At 34.1% G+C, this 22,310-nt stretch overlaps 1 protein-coding gene across 1 annotated transcript in view; it reads left to right on the forward strand.

Moving 5' to 3' along the window:
- LOC124540761 (dynein axonemal heavy chain 1-like) overlaps window positions 1-22,310 on the forward strand; it is a 95,433-nt gene that overhangs the window by 3,980 nt on the left and 69,143 nt on the right. The window contains exons 4-22 of the mRNA XM_047118469.1: window positions 1,604-1,749; window positions 3,024-3,165; window positions 5,104-5,189; window positions 6,877-6,981; window positions 7,798-7,942; window positions 9,060-9,186; window positions 11,535-11,656; window positions 12,426-12,515; window positions 13,092-13,171; window positions 13,533-13,620; window positions 14,827-15,045; window positions 16,380-16,497; window positions 16,919-17,060; window positions 17,608-17,749; window positions 18,286-18,513; window positions 18,648-18,746; window positions 18,980-19,123; window positions 19,393-19,573; window positions 20,559-20,719. Of these exons, the coding sequence (XP_046974425.1) occupies window positions 1,604-1,749; window positions 3,024-3,165; window positions 5,104-5,189; window positions 6,877-6,981; window positions 7,798-7,942; window positions 9,060-9,186; window positions 11,535-11,656; window positions 12,426-12,515; window positions 13,092-13,171; window positions 13,533-13,620; window positions 14,827-15,045; window positions 16,380-16,497; window positions 16,919-17,060; window positions 17,608-17,749; window positions 18,286-18,513; window positions 18,648-18,746; window positions 18,980-19,123; window positions 19,393-19,573; window positions 20,559-20,719 (2,565 nt within the window). The remainder of the gene's footprint in view (window positions 1-1,603; window positions 1,750-3,023; window positions 3,166-5,103; window positions 5,190-6,876; window positions 6,982-7,797; window positions 7,943-9,059; window positions 9,187-11,534; window positions 11,657-12,425; window positions 12,516-13,091; window positions 13,172-13,532; window positions 13,621-14,826; window positions 15,046-16,379; window positions 16,498-16,918; window positions 17,061-17,607; window positions 17,750-18,285; window positions 18,514-18,647; window positions 18,747-18,979; window positions 19,124-19,392; window positions 19,574-20,558; window positions 20,720-22,310) is intronic.

Raw genomic sequence — 22,310 nt, forward strand, 5'->3', positions numbered from 1 at the left:
TCATGTTGCTTATCTCAAAGAGGCCCTGTACCCCTAAACTATGAAATCTCGTATCTTAGGGGCCAGTTAAGTAACTGGCCCCTAAGATACGAGTGTGTTTTTGTTCAACTTTAAATTATTAGCTTAAATATACCTATTAACAGTTGTACAAAGAAAAAGAAAAAAAGAACACAAAACAAAATATGTCGAATGTAATTTCAGTATGGCCAAAATAATATTATCGTTTTACAATGATGCTTCAATGTCTCTATCTTTCGTTAGAATCCCCACGCTATAGTCCAATTGTTTTATAATGACAGCTCAATCATATTTTTAAATAAGAAATAGTGTTACATGCCAGTATTAAATGCTATGCCATATAAAATAATATTAATTACAGTTTTTACAAATTATTGATCAATTAATTACAATAATCATTGTAATTAAATATAATAAAGTAAATTCAATAGCTCCTGCTATATTAATAATAATATGCAATAATAATGTGATATAAATTATGATATAGAATCAAGTGTCATAAGACCGTATTGAAGGCTAAGGTTACTCTCGTAACACGAACTAATGTGGTAAAGAAGTTTCGTTTATAACATGTACTATAATATAATAATATGCATGCATGTGTGTGTGTCATGTACAAAGATAGTTTTATGTTTCTTTATAGCTATAGTGATAGTTTTTACGTGTGATTCTATGTAATACACAATGATAATTATTTCTTGTTGCATATTTGATTAATAAAAAATGAAATCTAAATAAACTTTATTCAAGTAGGCTTTTATAAGCACTTTTGAATCGTCATTTTACAATTAAGTGAAGCTACCACCGATAATAATTGATATTATTTATTTATTTATGTAAATATATGTTGTTTTACAATTAAGATACAAATAAGTTAATCAAAATCAAAAAATCAAAATTATATTTATTCAAGTAGGCTTTTACAAGCATTTTTGAATCGTCATTTTACAATTAAGTGAGGCTACCGGTTCGGAATGTAGATTCTATCGAAAAGACCGGCAAGAAACTCAGTAGTTACTCTTTTTCAACATTTAAAAAATAATAAGTCGAGTTAGTTAAATACAATATTTTTTGTTAAATACAACAATGAGTTAGCCAGTTCAAGTATATGCATAAGGGACATAACATATTCGTGCCCAAGGTTGTTGGTACATTGGCAATGCAAGACTACCAAGGTTGTTGGTATATTGGCAATGCAAGACTCCCAAGGTTGTTGGTATATTGGCAATGTAAGTCTCCCAAGGTTGTTGGTACATTGGCAATGCAAGACTCCCAAGGTTGTTGGTATATTGGCAATGTAAGTCTCCCAAGGTTGTTGGTACATTGGCAATGCAAGATTCCCAAGGTTGTTGGTATATTAGCAATGCAAGGCTGGGAGTTTGTTGGTACATTGACGATATGAGGAATGGTTAATAATTCTTACATGGACAATGTGTCTGGGAGGCGGAGACTACCACCGGGTAGCATGTACCCCTCCGAAAAGTTAAGTTTTATCTCGCAGAACAAATCCACATGCTGTTTACATCGCCACAGATACAAAATCATTTTTAATATCGTATATCCTAATCATATTTTAATTTGATAGAAAATGCTCCGAGAACGCGACATACAACCGTACTTGATAATGCCTCCATCCGAATATCCTATATCGGACGAAGTATACTATGGACTGTACAGCCCTTTTCCAAAAATGGATTTGGAATTATTCGATAACATCGAATTCGACTGCAGGTAAGATGATCACAAGATCATCACTACGTATTACCACTATTATTACAACCACCGGTTCCACACTAGTTTTCGCCGTCGGTTTTTCCGAACCGATACGACATGGGAACCTTCAAGAAAAGAGCCTACTCCCTTATCAAAGGCCGGCAACGCACCTGCAAGCCCTCTGGTGTTGCAGATGTCCATGGGCGGTGGTAGTCACTTTCCATCAGGTGAGCCTCCAGCTCGTTTGCCACCTATGTCATAAAAAAAAAAATTAAACAAAGTCCCACTGCCGAGTCTGTCTGTATGTTCGTGATAAACTCCGAAACTACTGAACGGATTTTGATGCGGTTTTCATTAATAGACAGAGCGATTCATAAGGAAGGTTTAAGTATATAATTTAATATGGTTTCTCGAAATGAAATAACAACAAATAAAAGGAAAAAATCTCATTTCTTACCGTGCGAAGCAGGGACGGGCCGGCTAGTTAAATTAGATAGATCTTTTATTATATAGTTTTAAAGAATAATGTGTTATGAAAATTGAAATTTCGTACTTGGATTTCGAAATAGCAAGGCATTAAACAGAAACCGCTGGTCACGAACAGTGCGCCGCGCGGTGATCTCGCCCTAATTGCTCCAACTCCTAATTGTCTATTGGTATCATGCTTTATTCTCTGCATGTGTACGGATATTGTGAAATGAAATTATGATCAAAGTTTTTATAGAAAATATTTTTATTCTAAATATATTTTGTACTCATTCTCTTCGGATATTCTTGGGATGCTAGAGAAAATCTCTTTATCTTAAATAAGCATGCTACTTGTAGTGGTCTTTTGAATTTTTTTGTCGTATTTTTCTAATGTCTGTAACGTAATATAGTTCAATTCTGTGATATGATGATTCGAAATGGTGAATGAGAATGGACAATAATTAATTTTAGTTTTTAAGACATTGGTCTTGAAATAATATTCTTATTTAGTAGTATTGTTTTTATTATTTACTTTTTTTCAAATGTAGTCAAATGACAGACAGTAGTATTTGTATTGTCATGATACGGTTTGAGGAGTGAGCCAGTGTAACTACAAATAAAAGAAACATAACATCTTAGTACCGAAGATTGGTGGTTTATTGACGATGTGAGGTGGTGACCACTTACCATAAGATGGACCACTAGCTCGTATCTATGTACGTTGTAATGTTTCAATTGCAGAAACTTATTATTATTACTGTATGATTATATCTAATTACGCCGACTGAAAATCAAACTTGAATCGAATTTGTTTAATTTTACAGAATACCGGAAGAATGGTTAGGTCTTGGTAACATTGAAGGGGAACAGTATCCATGCCCGGGGTTAGCGTTTATACCCAAACAGGACGGCAAGCCAAACAAACCATCGACGGATATAATACAAATCCTCAATAATTTATATGAAGTAAGTTGTTTTAAGTAAGTCACTTGCTGGAAGACACTTGCGTGAATCCGTTTGGGTAGGTTCCATGCAACGATCAGATATTCTACGGCCAAACAACAGTAATAAGTGTTATTGTATTCCGGCTTGAATGGTGAGTGAGCCAGTGTAATCACAACTACGAGAGATATAACAACTTTATTACCATATTAGAAGTCATAACCATTACGATTACTGTCAGTATGCTTTCTGTTACACTGCTAATCGCCAGTGGATACACTCATGATAAAAGAATAACTCTCACATTTTTCTCGACACCTCGTATTTTTTTTTGTTATTTCACTGATCTGTATTAAAAGCATAATAAAATGACTGTTTTTTTTGTTTGTCTGTCTGTCTGAATCTGTTGCTCTTGCACAAGATTATAGTACGACACAACTTAGCATCGGCAAAATTCGCAAAACCGATCACATCCGAATTAAGTACGCTGTCCCAAATTATCAATACTTATTTCTTATACAAATATGATCTTAACACCATCTTAATAACTTGTAATATCTAATCTAATAATTTGGTACGTTGATTTACATGCACTTGCTTTCTCGGGTTGAATTGACGCGAGAATCTATAGCGACGAATAGCGTCGAATGGCGCGATAGAGAGCTATTTATTGGTTGATTAAATCGGTATTTATTTATTTATTTATTTATTTATTTATGAGTCCTCCAACAAAGGATACACACTAATTACACATTCAAAATAAAACGGTATAAAGGTTACACAAGTTATGTGCTCCTTCAATTATAGGAGACCACAGCATGCACAGGAAATTGATCAGATTTATTGAGTTTTCCGATGCAAGTTGTGTCGTACACCTTGTGCAAAAGCAACATATTCAGACAGATGGACAAACACGTAGTTTGTTGAAATTTGACAATAAGTAACATTGAACTCAAGGAAGAACATAGGATATTCTTTATGTCTGATTACCCATAAAACACGAGCAAAAGCATGGCTGACATCAAACTTGTGATATGGTCTTAATTTTTTTTAATAACTGTAAAAGCCGATGTACTCATCAATGGGGAATCGATGGATCCAATTGATTCTGCTGAGTTTCTTGGCCTTACTGTTGATGCCAAGTTGCAATGGGGCCCTCATATTGACGGATTGGCGAGTAGACTGAGTTCTGCGGCATTCGCGGTCAAAAAAATTAGATTATGTACCGATGTTGATACGGCTCGCTTAGTATATTTCAGCTACTTTCATAGTATAATGTCATACGGTATTGTGCTGTGGGGCAATGCAGCCGCTATCCATACCATATTTGTGCTACAGAAGAGGGCTATTCGCGCAATCTACAACCTAGGAGCTAAAGAATCGTTAAGGAATAAATTTAAAGAAATCAAGATATTGACTGTTGCTTCTCAATATATATTCTCTAATGTTATGTATGTACGAAAAAATATTAATGATTTCATGAGAAAATGTGATACTCATAACATTGGTACAAGGAACAAACACAAACTTGTTACTCCTGTTACTCGACTGCGTAGAGTCAGTAACTCCTTTGTGGGGCAATGTATACGGTTTTACAACAGGATCCCAGAAAGCGTTCAAAATGCCTCTGTTGCCAAATTTAAAAAAATTATTAAGGAACGCTTGTGTGTAAAAGGTTATTATACAATTAATGAGTTTATGATCGATAGCACACCTTGGGAATGATACGATCGCCTCCTGGCTATTTCATCTCATATTAAATTGTTTATTTACATAATACATAAGACAAACAAAAAAAAAAAAAAAACCCGCTGAGTTTCTTTCGCCGGTTCTTCTCAGGTCAGGGTATTTTCTTTCCGAACCGGTGGTAGTGTTTCAATTGACCATCAATAAGAAAGTGTAATGCTTCTATGTTGAATAAAGATATTTGAGTTTGAGTTTGAGTTTTATAACTTGTTTTAGTGGACGAACGTAGCTGCCTTCAGCTATGACAAAAATAATGATACATGGGAAGTGATGGCATTGGACGGTTCGAAACGATATTTCAAGTAAGTAGATTATTTATATAATAATTAATAGGCATATAAAAAAAACTATATTTATATTTAAATAAAACTAGTTATAACGGATTTTATTTTGGACATCCCGACGTTTCGAGTACTTTACAGCGTTCGTGGTCACTGATCCATCCATGATCCTGTTACTACATAGTATAGAGTCAGTAACTCTTTTGTGTAGCAATATAAATGGTTCTACAACAGGATCTCCGAAAGCGTACGAAATGTGTTGACATATTTCAAAAAAATATATAAATTGCTTATTAGTTGCATGATTTATAGTGCACCTTGGGAATATAACGATCTCCTTCTGGCTATTTTTTTGACATTGTTTTGAGGCCGTGTTTCTTAGCCGGTTCTTCCAATTATGTTTTCAGAACCGGTGGTACTTTTTAATTTGAGGATTAATAATCAAATGTAATGCTTCTATACTTAATAATGGAATTTGATAGAAATCGTCATGCGTGTGACAATTAATCAGCAATATGTTCTTCTCTTGTCTTCGACCCATATTATAAGATTGACAACCTATTAATAATAATAAATGTTCCACATTCAAAGCTTTTCGATGTTTAACATCGATAAATTCTAAACAGAAATTGAGAACTTAAAATCGACAAATCCTTGAAATTTAAAACAAAATGGACCCAACTTTACAACAGATTAGGCCGATTATTTGTAACTTCGATATATTTTTTGGCTTTTCATCACAAATTTAATTGATATTATTTCGAAATACGAATATAATATGTACTAGACGAAAATGTTGTATTGCCCTGCTATTATTAAATAGTAAATTCAATTCAAAACGGTGACTATATTAATTGAGTAGGCGCCGTAAGAAAGTATTATTTATCATATTTTTTTATAAATAATCGCGGTTTAGTTGAGTCTTTCTGTGTTGCTATTTACAATATAACAACAACAACAACAGCCTGTAAATTCCCTCTGCTCTCTCTCCTCTCCTAGCGTGACAAACCTTCTCCTTTTTGAGGAGAAGGTTTGTAACATATTTCACCACGCTGTTCCAATGCGAGTTCGTGGAATACACATGTGGCAGAATTTCTATGAAATTTGTCACATGCAGGTTTCCTCACGATGTTTTCCTTCACCGCTGAGCACGAGATGAATTATAAAGACAAATTAAACACATGAATCAGCGGTTCTTGCCTGAGTTTGAACCCGCAATCATCGGTTAAGATGCACGCATTCTAACCACTGGGCCATCTCGACTCTTACAATATAAAATGGTCATTATTACCGAGTCCTCCGCCATAAACAAAACGGTAACCAAAGACTGTGGAATATTTGGATGTAGACAAACTAATTAGTTTTGACTAAGAAGCTATTTTTAACAGACTCCTGCTTCTACGAAATGTCTGAACGTTGATCAGATTTATTAATGAGTTATTACTTAGTTTCCAAAGTTGGTGTCGCATTTTATACGTTTTGTTACGGTGCTAACATCTAAAGGATGTGGTGACCATTTAACATCAAGTGGCATATTTGCCCGTTCCTATTACATACAATAATACATTTGAAAATTATAGCTATAGAAAACGCCATCTTCAATTTCGTGCGATGAATTCCAAAGTGTTCGGTTGAAGCATGAAGCGTGAAACACAAACTCCCCTTCATAGAATATGTAAGGATTCCTTTAAATGATTTTCGATTTCAGCATTCCTCGTATAAGATTGATGTTCAAAGCTGATGATCCCGACACGTTCGCCGAAAGAGTGAAGTTTGCAGTGAATTTGCGGAAGGAGGTGGAGAATAATTTTAGGTGAGGTGAAATGTTTTAGAATTTGTGACCCTTTAGGATTTATTTACTTGTAGGCGATTTGAATTAAAAATGGAACAAACAAAATGGAACCAACGTAATACATTATAATCTAAGACATATGTCCAATACTGATTCCAAAACGTATGCCCTATAATGACGAAAGCCATTGTTTTTCCAAAATGTGTCGAGCAATTTTCGACAAACTGGAAAAAATAATGATTAATGTTTAGAATTGTAATTATTATAGAAATTATGTGAAAATACTTTTATGACGAGACGTTGACATGAATATCACAAACCTAATTATAGACTGATAAACATTTTTTTTTCTAGTCCGACTTTATTAGCACACACACACACACACGCAGCTCAGAATTACTATTACTCTGACTCTTGGACTACACTTTAATCTGCCGTATAAGTCAGGGGCAACATCAACTTTAGACATGATATCAATTAATATTTATTTCTATTCATAGAATATAAACAAAAAAACTACATTTCTGAATAACATTCTCTTGAAGTTCATCAAGAAACATGTCTTGACGAACTTTTTGTAAATAATAATTGTTCCAAAATTATTTTTGAGTACATTAAAAGTCCCAAGATGCCAAATTTTTATTACATTTTTCAAGGTATATTAAACACAAATTCACTGAAGTATTTTTCACACGTGCACAACCATAACTTGACTTATTACTGAAACAATTTTAATGGCCTGTTATAACAGTAAAGCGAACTGCGCACGATATTGCCGATTCATAGAATTCGAAAGCATTCACACAATAATTTAAATTTCGAATTGCAAACTTTTAGGTTTTATTTATACTTGGACTGTCTGATCCTGGATGGCTTGCCGAGGATACCCTTAAACTACATGCCGAATATCATGAAGTTGGTTCTCATACATCGCCAAGCGAAGGACGTTGATAAAGATCATCTTCAGGGTTTAAAACAAGAGGTATGTATAGATTTTCTCAATATATGTGAGCAGTAAGACAAATCGGCATGAAGAAAATCTTGCAGTATATTTGTAAAACGTATAATTTATTGTATTGTAATGATCTCCATATCCATAGAACACTCGAGATACCTGTTGACTTCCAGGCAGGATATATTAATTTAAATAATTGTATTAACTAACATGACTGTATTTTTTTTAAATGTTGAAAAAGAGTAACTACTGAGTTTCTTGCCGGTTCTTCTCGGTAGAATCTACTTTCCGAACCGGTGGTAGCTTCACTTAATTGTTAAATGACTATTCAAAAGTGCTTGTAAAAGCCCACTTGAATAAAGTATACTTTGATTTGATTTGATTTGATTTGAGAAATCTTCCGCACAAAGATATCGGTGATTTAAGTTATGCAACGCATCTCCAGTGCCACTTACCTTACGAACTAAGATGTTATGTCCCCTCTCCCTGTAATTGCTCTGAATCATTAATACTATAAACTGGAGTACATCAACACTAAGTATTGCTGTTGGGTGGAAGTATATGTAAAGTGGTGTGTAATGATCCAGATGTTTTGAAGTAACATGGTGGATTTTGCTTAAAACCTTCTCGGAGAAGGATGAGCTATTTATTAGTAATAGAAATACATAACCCAGAACAATTACCTGCTGTTATTTACGTACTAATGTATGAACAGGTTTAACTCGACCGCTAAAAGTACTAAAATAATCAATATCGACAATTAGTGACAAGAAGTAATCTATATATCTCATTTCTAATCTAACTTATGTGTGTTAATAAGAACAGCACTCGGAAGGGTTATTTGAATACAACAATATTTTATGGATAAAAGTGTTGGTTATTATGGCCAATGAAAGGACCAGTGAAGGCTACTTCCACTTTAGAAATCAGAATTTAATTTAGCCCAATCTAGTTTCCTTACGATGTTTCACCAAATATATTTGATCCAAATTTTAGTGTGGGTTGGTCCGAAAATACACTGACTAAAAAGTTTGATCACGTATGTACAAATTTCCCTAAATCTCATAACACCAAAACGTTTTTAGTAGACTTAAAAGGTTATAACGTACGTTTTAATAATAAAGAAAGTATTCTTTTGTTGCAGGCTGAACTGTTATACAGGAAAATTGAAGGCAAAATGAAAATAATAAACACTATAAAAAAATATCCGAGGCTATACAACTTCATAAACCCGCCGAGCAAGGACTACGAACCTCCGATACCAGATTATGGTTGAACAGATTTTTCAGAAATTGATATTTATTTTTTAATCAAAAGTCTTTTTTTATGTTTAAATTATGCAAACGCAAAACTTAGTTTTAGTTAATGAAAGTTTTTTTTTGTTTGATCGAACTCAATTGAGCCGAGAATGCTCAGTGGTTAGAACGAATCTTAACCGATGATTGCGGATTAAAACCCGAGCAAGCACCACTGAATATTCATATAAAGTAAGTAACAGCCTGTACATTTCCCACTGCTGAGATAAGGCCTCCTCTTCCATAAAGGAGAGGGTTTGGAAAATATTCTACCGCTGTTCCAATGCGGGTTGGTGGAATGCACATGTGGCAGAATTTCGATGAAATTAGACACATGCAGGTTTCCTCACGATGTTTTCCTTCACCGCCGAGCACGAGATGAATTATAAACACAAATTAAGCACATACACATAGTGGTGCTTGCCTGGGTTTGAACCCGCAATCATCGGTTAAGATGCACGCGTTCTAACCACTGGACCATCTCAGCTCACTCAACATTCATGTGCTTGCCCAGTTTTAAGCCGGTTTGTGTTTATAATTCATCTCGTGCTCGGCAGTGAAGGAAAAAAACGCGAGGAAACCAGCATGTGCCTAATTTCATAGAAATTCTGCCACATGTGTATTCCACCAACCTTCATTGGTACAGAGTGTTAGAATACGTTCCAAACCTTCTCCTCAAAGGGAGAAGAGGCCTTAGTCCAGCAGTGGGAAATTTACAGGCTGTTGTTGTTGTTGTTTAATTAAAAATATATATATCAATTGAGCTAAAAAAACAACCTAAAAAAATAACCTTGTAAAACATCAAGCGTTACCATATAAACCAAATACTGCCGAAATTAGTTAGTATTAATTATTTTATGAAAGCTATTCATAAATCTTTTCCCATACCTGCGATAAACGTCTACAGCTAGACATTTGTATTCCTAAAAGAAGATCGCAATATGCCAAACAACAGTATTAAATTTAATAAAATTTTATATACTGGTGCGTAGATAAATTTTCATCGATTTTCGTGCATGCAGTTTCGTAGCTCCTCAGCAAATCAGATTTTAGTAATTTAGATTACGTCTGCATCATTTAGGGCTTCATTAATTAGTGCCATGCGCGTGAATTTATTTGTTAATAGTATAGTATACATATAGTAACTGGTTCCCGCGGCTTTGCTCGCGTAGAATTTAATTATATTACAAAGCGAGACAGAGAGGATACCACATTTGTGGTTTCAACCTCAGCCAAGGCAACCAGCAATTTCACCCCTTAGGGGTACTATATCCAGAAACACAAGAATACGGATAAACTCATTTTGAAACAGTAGACTAAATATAAAGTTTCACGCTTCAACCTTCAAAAACGACGGATATCGATACAAGCATTTAATATTTTACACGCTTAGGGGTAGTAATTCCGAAGTTCCTTCAATAGTAGGTGTCTATTCAATGTAACAACCATACACACCAGGTTTAATAGCCCTGAAATTAATAGTTAACGCTTCATCAATCAACCCATATTCGTCCACTGCTGGACATAGGATTCTCCAATTGCACCACTGTCATCCTTCTTGGGCTACTCGCATCCAGCTCCTGCCAGCCGTCTTTCGTAGTTGACGCTTGACGATGATGTATTAGTTAGGACATGTTTTTTTTTATACATATAGATTATGTTTATAGATAATTTAGTACATGGCGAATATCAACCACTTTATATTCCAAGCATATAAAGTATCAAGATGGCCAGTTTTATATATCAATTAATTTATGTTGAACTAGTAGTCTCCCTCGGCTCGCATTTTAGGGTCTTGGTTGTACGTATCAGGCAAAAAAGTAGCCTAAGTCCTTTCTTGGAGATCAAGTTTGCTTCGTACCAAATTTGATACCAAATTTGATACACCGGTTTTCATGGGTACGCCACTCTGAGGTCCCGGGTACGATTCCTGGCCGAGTCGATGTAGATTACCATTAGTTTTCTATATTGTCTTGGGCCTGGGTGTTTGTGGTACCGTCGTTACTTCTGATTTCCATAACACAAGTACTTCAGCTACTTACATTGGGATTAGAGTAATGTATCTGATGTTGTCCTAATTTATTTATTTAAATCTTGATAAATCTTAAATCTTGATAAATTTCATCAAGTTCGGAGCAGACAGACAGAGCTACTTTCACATTTATAACATTGATATAGATTACGTATACCAAAAATGAAATGAGGAAAAACGCCTCGTGTGCAATAATCCATTTATCATTGTTATTTTCACCAACTTCCTTTATATTGAAGGAAATAGCTTTACATTTTACATATGAATGTGTATAAGTATCGTTTCATTCTAGGGCGCTATCCGTGTGAAATGATAGATTTTTCCGGCAGAGTGAAGTTCAATCAGTGGAACTCTCTCTACGTACTCACGGAATCCGTGTCCTGCATCCACTTGGTTGTTGACGAATGTCTTAAGGTTAGATGATATATTTTTTTTATGGTTTAAGTTGGCGGACGAGATTATGGGCCACCTGATGGTAAGTGGTCACCATCACCCATAGACAATGACGCTGTAAGAAATATTAACTATTAATTACATCGTCAATGTGCCACCAACCTTGGGAACTAAGATGTTATGTCCCTTGTGCCTGTAGTTACACTGGCTCACTCACCCTTCAAACCGGAACACAACACGAATTTTGCCGATGCTACATCTAAGTTGTGTCGTACTATATTTATTTTCAAGTTAACGCTGCTATGACCAAATTTGTTTAAAATTGATCATTAATATAATAATGTACGTTTTCTTTAGAATGATTCACTTCAAATTGTAGAACATCATTTATTATATCAAGTAGAATAATGTCAATTTATCTTTTATAATGTTATTCATTTTATCATATAATTTTGTATTCATATAATACTGCTTTTATTTTAATAAAATCATACTCACTGACCTAGAATAGATTTAAGATGTGTAAAATTTAATTGTTTATAATTCATCTCGTGCTCGGCGGTGAAAGAAAACATCGTGAGGAGACCTGTATGTGTCTAAATTCATAGAAATTCTGCCACATTTGTATTCCAATAATCCGCATTGGAACAGCGTGGTGGAATATGTTCCAAACCTTCTCCCCTAAAAGGGAGAAGAGGAATTAGCCCAATAGTGGGATATTCACAGGCTGTTGTTGTTGTACACATTTTTTAATTTAAGTTTGATAAGATATGATTTTTTTTTATTTAAGGTTGAATCGATGTTATTCTTCACAACAAACTACGGTCGAAATGTAAGCCTGGCAGAATTTGATGCGGCCCAACAACATTGCACGTCAATGGTAAGATTATTATTATTTACAACAATACAACTATCATAATTAAGAATATGTCAGAAAGGACTATTGGATTGTTGATCTTGATTCATCTCTAAACTAATAAATAAAATTGACGACCTCCGTGGTCGAGTAGTGTGTACACCGGTTATCATGGGTAGACCACTCCGAGGTCCCGAGTTCAATTCCCGGCTGAGTCGATGTAGAAAATGTTCATTACTCTTCTCCCTTAGAGAAACATTACGAGGAGGTTTGCCTGCATCTTGACCGATGATTCCGGGTTCAAACCCAACTTAACACCATTGAAATATCATGTGCTTAGTTTTTATCTATAATTCACGTCATGTGAAGGAAATTTGAGGAAACCTGCAAGGATATAATTTCAATTAAATTTATATACATTTATGTGTACACACATACACACGAAGATCATCGGGATAGGTGACAGAATCTATAAATAGGTTTTTGAAAATGGAATGATATGTATATGGCATTAAAACTGTCTTTAATTACAACACAAATAAATTAAATTGATAGTTTTCTTTAAATTTTATCATAGTAATTTGCCCCTTTTGATTGCAGATGCTTAAATACCTGAATATAACCTGGTTGAACTCAACAGCACATGCGATACGAATGTCTTACAGGGATGTTGGAAAAGGGTAAATATTTACGCTAACAGATAAATTATTCCTGAAACTTTTCCATTACATAACTTTGGATATGTATTATATTAATTTTATTATTTCCATTATTTACCTTAACTTATATAACTTTGTATACAGTAAGAGTAAGAAAATCTCCGTCAGTTTTCATTCCTTTATCAAGTCTTGAACTCTTAGCATCTTTTGAATCTAAGCATCGAATCTTTGCGACGTAATATGTCATTTTCGATCGGTAAAGCAGATTATCGCTCATACTGAGCACACGAAAATAGATCTTAAGTTGACGAACCTTTTCTTACCCCGACTGTACATATTTATATGCTAAGAAATAAGAATATAATTATTTAATTTGATTCAGATGGTTCAATATTTACGAAAAGAGTTGGGAATTCTATGGTATCAGTAAGCTGTGCAGGTTTATGCAGCTCGTGAGATTCAGAATGCAGGTGATCTATTGTTTTAAATAACGTTTCCAACAATATGACTACCGTTCTGTAACTTAATTGGATATTACATCATTCATTATTTGCTAACTCGACGGTGTCAATAGTATACGAATTATTTGACTGAATCTCTTGGAATATATATCAAGATTAGATAATCTGTAAACAATATTTAAACGTCAATACGGCCATGGTTTATGACCAGCCTGGCGATGTAATAAGTCACAAGATCGAATATGACTCCTTGGGCTATTGTCGTACCCAATCCTAATAGTAGTTCCTTATCAAATCAGTAGCTAAAATCGTTAATTTTTTAATAAAATATGGTATTAAAAAAACGTTATTGTCGACTATAAAATAAGCTTGGCAATTAATGTTGGTTAAGACTATCGCTATTAACCAATGATGTTCTAGTAAACAGATATGTTATTAAAGCGCAATAAGTGAAGACTAGAAAACGTCCTAATTGGGACGTTTGCCTTTAGTCGTTTTACGTAATAATAATTATTATTATTATAATTATTATTACATCATAATTACGTAGTAATACGTTTTGCGTAATTAAAACATCTAGTTGTCTCTTTTTTTCTTATTGTTTTTATCAAGCTATCCTTTTTACTTGTAACGAAATGTAAAATAAACGGTCCCCGGCGCGGCACACTTTTTTCTGTTGTTTAGTATGGGTATAACATATCTGTTTATTAGAATATCATTGCTATTAGCGAATTCTAACTGTTAATCATTCAAATCATTAATTTTTACAGTCATGAGTCATAGATATTCATATATATTCAAAATAACATAATTCACTGTTACATTAAATCAATACTACAAATGAAATATATCATAACATCCATGATAACGATCCTATAATATCATTAACGCTGATTTTTTTTTTATAGAATAGGTTGGCCGACGAGCATATGGGTCACCCGATGGTAAGTGGTCACCATCGCCCATAGACAATGGCGCTGTAAGAAATATTAACTATTCCTTACATCGTCAATGCGCTGCCAACCTTGGGAACTAAGATGCTATGTCCCTTGTGCCTGTAGTTACACTGGTTCACTCACCATTCAAACCAAAACACAACAATACTGCGTACTGTTGTTTAGAGGTAAACTATCTTCTGAGTGGGTGGTACCTACCCAGGCGGGCTTGGACAAAGCCCTACCACCAAGTAATATAAAATTAAATTGTTTTTTTTAGTATGCCTTACGCTTTTGCATCGAACAGTCTATGGCGATGTTCGTAAATCTCTGCGAAACGCCATGTCTGTGCACGTACTGGTGTGAGGATGACTATGAATGGGACTCAAGTGACCTCATCAACACTCCCTTCCGATCTTCAGCTCCGACACTCTTTTACTTTCACCTCATGATGTCAGCCGAAGGTCCTTATTATACAACGTCACCGGATCAATTTGAAGTATGTTTCATATTTAAAACTTTAAGATTTCCTATTCCAATGGAAGCAGGAAAAAAGTTAAACAAACATTATTTTTATGAATATCATGCGATTAGCTTAAAAGTCAGCTATAGAGTGCAGAGTTTATAAGTAATATGTCTTTATTGAAAATATAATACTAGGGCACTTGACCACTTACTTTCACTTTATTTCCAAAATTCCGATTAGATTTTCGTCAACGTTTAAAACGCCATATTTTCGCAAATCCACAGTAAATATCATAGATTAATCAAGCTATCGATCAATGACATCGCGTCAATTTGCTGTCTGCTGTTTATTTAGCTTTGTTTCTGTTATGGTTGGAATAGAGTACAGATATAATTAGTGCCTGATTCTATTCATATTCAATTGTAGTAAAATTTAGCAAATTCTTATAATAAATTTAGGTGCACATTGCATGTTACATGGACGTAAGTCAGGTCAAAAAACATAAAATATTTATATTTCCATCAGCATTCGTGTAGCTCCTCAGCTAATCATTGTTTCGTAAATTGGATATCGTTTGCATTATTTAGAGTTTCATCAATTAGCGTCGAGCGTGTCAATCTAGTTTGACTCGGATTATCAATCGTTTATCACGCCAGTCAACACGGTCAATTTTTATGTATCAAATATACCGTGTTTTTATCTAAGGTAAAAAGTTCAATTTCATTATCTATTTCAGGTCTAGCTAAAGAATCTGTATATACTACTAACCGATGATTGTTGGTTCCAACCCAGACAAGCACCATTGAATTTTCATATGCTTAATTTAGGTATATAATTCATCTCGTGCTCGGTGGTGAAGGAAGTCATCGTGAGGAAACCTGCATGTGTCTAATTTCATCGAAATCGTTGTGACACATGGGAATTCACATATAGTATTGAAACAGCGTGGTAGAGTATGCTCCTAACCTGCTTCTCAAAAGGATAGACGCTTGGACTGTTATATATATCTAAATATAGATGTAAACTAAATGTAGCTGATACCTACGAAAATAAATTGACGAGATGGTTAGATTCGAACATCCCAATTTATTATGATCATGTCATTATTAGGGATTTTGATATCATATGAATGAATTGCTTGTTACCAAGTAGTGTGTACACCAATTTTCATGGGTACGCCACTCCGAAGTCCCGGGTTCAATTCCCAGCCGAGTTGATTTAGAAAATTCACACGTTGTCTTGGGTCCGGGTGTTTGTGGTACCGTCGTTTCTTCTATTTTTCCTTAACACAAGTGCTTCAGCTGCTTCCAATGGGATTAGGATAATGTGATGTTGTCCAATATTTATTTACTTGTATTTTGCAATAGGTCGTAATTCAGCGTCTTTTTCGTGAGATGTTATATCGCTGCCATTTCATACCACAAGTTCACCCAAAGATTATGACTGGCCTCGTATTTGATAAGGAGTTGTTCCTTACTTCCATTGGTGAGTACTTGGTAAATATATTGTTGGAATAAACAAGCAACATCAGCGTCAAGTCACACAACTTCCTTTTAAAAAGAAAAAGGCGGGAGATTCGTAGTTGACACATTGAGATCGCGAATATAATTATTACGGTGTAATGTGATTATTGATGAGGTTAACCTACTTCTGGTTTTAAAAATATTTATAAGTCATTCGATCTGTCATAACCTTGATTACGCCGTCAATGTGTCACCGGCCTTAGTAAAATTGGTGTTTAAACCCTTGTGCATATAATTATCTAAACCTGCCATTAAAATAGAAAAGCAATACAAAGTCAAATATCAAGTTACAGAACGTAAAACTTACCGACGTCAAACTTGCTTTTTGCAAAAAAAGTATTACAGAATTAACAGATTTTAATAATAGGATTAATGCTTTGCAGGTCTTATGGAGCCAAATGTTGTGGAATATAGAGAACGGCTTTTGAAGGCATACAGGAAAGCGATCATACCCCTACTGGCGTACATGCGTCAATATGATTGCTATAAAGACATTTATATGTTGAATATTGAAGAATATGTCGAGTAATGCTTCACTATTTTTTTAGTCGATATTAAAATTAAATTGATGGAATTTGACTCTGTCTGTCTATCTGTCTGTTCATGTTTCATGGCAAACATTGGACAGAATTTAATATGAAGCGAGCTTCAACAAATAAGGATATATAGGCTAATATTTTCTTAACATCTGATTAATGATATGCATTATTATATGTGTAAGGGTTTTTAACTACATTAACAAAGTTAAAGCCTGTAAAAGGCCTACTATAGTGGAGGAGGTTTTTGAGTTTAACACATCACGTCGTTCATCAACCGAACTTTTAATTACTGTATTGATTCTGTAAAGGTCAAAAGAAAAAATGACGCGGCAAATTGAACAAAGTTATCATTTGGTATTTTTTCGTTTCTTAGAGGTTAAGTTTGGAGATGTTGTTCCACTTTACGTTTACACAGACATATGCTAAAATTTCACGGAACACATGCACGACTTCCTCACGATGTTTTATGATTATATTCTTCAAAATTGATGACGGCTGATGATGATCAATGATCGAGTTAATTTACTTTGAAGGAATTTTCGACAAGAAAAACATGCTGCATCTGAAACAAAAGAAGAGGTACAGGTACATTACGATGCGAAGCAAGATCTGATCTGGCGACTTCCCCAGTACATTAACATAGGACCATTCGCAATTAACGTTGATACATTGAAGGTAAATTAACTTTTGTGCAGTATTTACAACGTTGATACCTTAAGATTTATTTTCGTGTGCTCAGTATGAAAGATAATCTGATGTACCGATCGAGCACATATGACACTGACAGGAATATTTTGACAGCTCAGTTCATATCTAATTTAAATATAGAATCTCTAATTACGCCATTAAAAAGATTACATTCTGATATAAAAGTAAACGTAGTCCAAAGATGTTGCACTATTTTGAACCTAGTTATCATACTATGTAAGTTTAATTTTATAGACAGTTGTCAGTTTAGTGCTTTAGTTTTAAAAGGTACTAAGAGTTTAATAGTTGATAAAGGAATGAATTGGTGGAATTCCACCAACCCGCATTGGAACAGCGTGGTGGAATACGTTCCAAACCCTCTCCTTGATGGAAGAGGAGGCCTTATCTCAGCAGTGGGAAATTTACAGGCTGTTACTTTACTTTACTTTAAGGAATGAATTTGAAAAGTGACGAAGGTTTTCTTACTCTGACTGTACATTAAAAAAATATGTTGATTTTTTTAGCAAATGTTAGTAACAAAACGATCAGATATAATCAAAGCATTATTAACAATGTGGTCGGAAGAAGTTCGTCTAGTAGTTGAAGATGTAATTCAAGCATACAAGAATATAATGAGGAAGTTAGGTGAAAAACCCAATACTATAGAACACGTTTTCGAGATAAGGGAGTGGATGGAATCTATACCATTTGGGTTGAAAACTCAGGAAGATATTATGAAAAAAGTTCATACGGTAAGCAACCAACTACGCAGTAACTTAAACAGTCGGCAGGGTTTTTCTTAAAAATGAAATTTTTGCTTGTTAATATATTAGTAGTTCGGGCACTAGACATAAATGTATATGAATAATAATATTTATTATGACAGGATTATGAAGTACTGGATGTGTTTTTTACTCCACTCGAAAATGAAGACTTTAAAGCACTATGGGAAGCTATTGGATGGCCATTGAATATTAATAAGCAGGTAAGTAGGGTACCAGGATACTGGCAGCAGATAGGTAGGTAGCAGTTAATAGTCTGCTATTTAGCACACCGGATGCAACCGCTCCTTTCAAGGAGATAGTTTAGAATTAATACAAAAACATAGTTTCGGTAGATTTAATAATATTTTGATTAAATAATTTACAAAATTATAATATAGACAATTTATATATACATAGGTAGATGTTTTCAAAATTATTAAAATTTAATTTGCAGGTGGTTGCAACGACGGAGTTTTTAGAAGAAGAACAGGAGAAGTTCTGGAAGCTTCATCAACAAGATGAACAGACATTGTCTGATAAAATCGACATGTTCACAGCTCAATGTATGGCCCTTACGTTACAGAATGATTTTGGAAAGGTAAAAATTATGGAACACTTAAAAGTTCATTATCATGCAAATAATAAGACATGATGTCTAATAGATTACTATACTAGCTTATAATTTAGTATCGTTTGTGGATCTCTTATTCTCGTACTCTGAAATTTGGGCATCAATGATTTTGGAAAGATAACAAGTCTTAGACATTTCAAAATAAATTACAATACAAATAATACAACCTTTGGATTCATCTGAGACTAAATATAGTCTAAATATTTAAACTAGGAACATCCTTTTTGTATTAACAGGTGCATGAAATAGCCAATGATATAAAAAAAGCTTGGAAAGGTATGAAAGAATCGCAGGAATGGGGGCGCGTGCTCAATCAGAGACAGAAGTTGTTTGGGCAACCAGTCGTTCCCTTCGCAGATCTCAATCGTTTGGTAAAGGAATTCGAACCGTATAGAAACTTGTGGGTAACTGCGTCTGGTAAATAACATATCAATTATTTACGTTTAAATAGATTTTTTTATAATCTATCGTTTTAAAATAAACAAAGACAAATTAAGTAAGGTTTTCAATAGACATTATATTTTTGAAGGTATACGCAAAAATTTTGACACCTTTATTGTCCTCTTCATTAAATATTCTTGATTTAAGCTCATAATTTTTTTGTATAAGATTTGTATCGATTAGTAGATAATGTTGAAATATCCAGCTCCACCAAATAAAAATAAAAAACATGGTAAATATACCGTTGTAAATACTTGTTATAATTTAGTTTTATTTTCAAAATATGCAGTCGTATTTTTTCATGGCACACATTTAAATAATGTTATATGTTGTATAATTAACATCCTCAAAGTTACCACTTGAGGTTGACTTGCCTCCTTGCGGTTTGGGGGATTCACAGCGTTTAATCATAACGCCCCTTTCCGTTCCGTTACGCTCGAGAACGAAATGACTCGTAAATAAAAATGAAACAAGTGAAAATAAACTTTTATTTCTAACCATTGAACTATTTTGGTCGAAATAGTTTAGTTTATATTTATTACAATATATCGAAAAATAATGCGTTTAATTGCAATAATTTTTCACGGTCCACAATATTTCGATAGTTTACAATTTGCTGAGACAGAGTGTCCTTTTTTTATGTTATAGGTTGGCGGACGAGCATATGGGCCACCTGATGGTAAGTGATCACCATCACCCATAGACAATGAAGCTGTAAGAAATATTAACTATTCCTTACATCGTCAATGTGCCACCAACCTTGGGAACTAAGATGTTATGTCCCTTGTGCCTGTAGTTACACTGGCTCACTCGCCCTTCAAACCGGAACACAACAATACTGAGTACTGTTATTTGGCGGTAGAATAACTGATGAGTGGGTGGTACCTACCCTGACGGGCTTGCATGTAATGATGTTTGTAATCTTAGGGTAACATCGTTTACATACGTAACATTGTTACAGATTTCCTTAAATCTCGTGAAGTCTGGTTCGATAACCCTCTGATTTACGTGGATGCGGATTCCATCGAACCAGCAATCAATGAATATTACAAGACGATCGTCAAATGCATCAGAGTTTTTGCTGATCTACCCAAAGTACAAGAAGTCGCATTGACAATAAGGGTAAGTGTATCATTATCATTACGTATGAGACAAAGTCACTCACCGCTGTCTGTCATGTATGCTTAGATCTTTTAACTTACGCAACAGATTTTGAAGCGGTTTTTTTAATAGATTGAGCATTTCGAGAGGAAGGTTTTTATATATATTACGTGGACTATATAGTAAAGAAACACTGATAAATGAAGATATTCTCTACTATATTTAGTAACAGCATTTCACCCGTCTAGTCGAGATGGCCCAATGGTTAGAACGCGTGCATCTTAACCGATGATTGCGGGTTCAAACCCAGGCAAGCACCGCTGACCAGTGTTGGGCATTAATCAAGCAATTGTCAATTATCTTATTAATTGACTAAAAAAGTAATTGCAATTAAATTAATTACAATTAAATTAATCGCAATTACACTTTTAATTGCACCTTGCAATTAAATTAATTTGATTAACGTATGTCAATTGCAGCTTACAATTAAAATAATTGCAATTAACTTTTTTAGTTGTTTTATAAAACAATTAAAACTAACAATTAACTTTATATATCAAAATGAAATTAGTAAAGAATTAGGAAAATTAAGCTATAAGTATTAGACTTCAGACGAATAAAAATTTGGTCAAAGTTTCTAAGTATTAAGCTTATTTTTTCTAAATCTCTCTTAACACATTAAAAAAGTGTTTATTTTTATATTATATTAAGATGCATTGATAAATATTTCTGCAGCGTAGGTATAAAACAAAAACATTTCAAGTCGTCGCCTTCGTTCAAGTCTTTATATTATACATCAGTATTTTTAATTGTTATTTTTAATTAAAATTAACAAAACAATTAAAAATTAATTAATTTTTAATTGTTACTAATACAGTTAACAATTAAATAATTGTTAGTTGTGATTTTTCACAATTAACACGATTAACAATTAATTAATTGTTAATCTTTAATTGTTCCTGCAATTAAAATTTGCCCAACACTGCCGCTGACTCATGTGCTTAATTTTTCTTTATAATTCATCTCGTGCTCAGCGGTGAAGGAAAACATCATGAGGGAACCTGCATTTGACAAATTTCATAGAAATTCTGCCACATATGTATTCCACCAACCCGCATTGGAACAGCGTGGTAGAATATGTTCCAAACCTTCGGGAGAGGGAGAGGAGGCCTTTAGCCCAGCGGTGGGAATTTACAGGCTGTTGTTGTTTTGTTGTTGCACCCGTGCGAAGCCGGGTCGGCTTGCTAGTATAATATAAATTGATAATAAAGAGTAAATAACCCTCTACTGACTAACTGCCGCGTCTCGTCTCCAAAAATATTTGGAATTTATTCATGTTGCTCCGGTTTTAATGTTTATGTATATACGTGATCAGAATTTAATGTGTCACATGCAGGTTTTCTAATGGTTTTTTCCTGTACAACCTGGCACAAAATACATCATCATGCTTATACGGTTTTGTAACCTTTATTTAAAATCGTTTGGCTCAATTCTTAAAACAATAAACATTCTCGCCCTCCTACTCTATGACTATGAATATGTTTATTTAAATAGTACGTTTTATATAAATATCAAGCAACGATCATAACCAAATTTAAAATGAATAGTACAT

The sequence above is a fragment of the Vanessa cardui genome, chromosome 26 (genome assembly GCF_905220365.1).
Source record: "Vanessa cardui chromosome 26, ilVanCard2.1, whole genome shotgun sequence".
NCBI classification, from domain to species: Eukaryota; Metazoa; Arthropoda; class Insecta; order Lepidoptera; family Nymphalidae; genus Vanessa; species Vanessa cardui.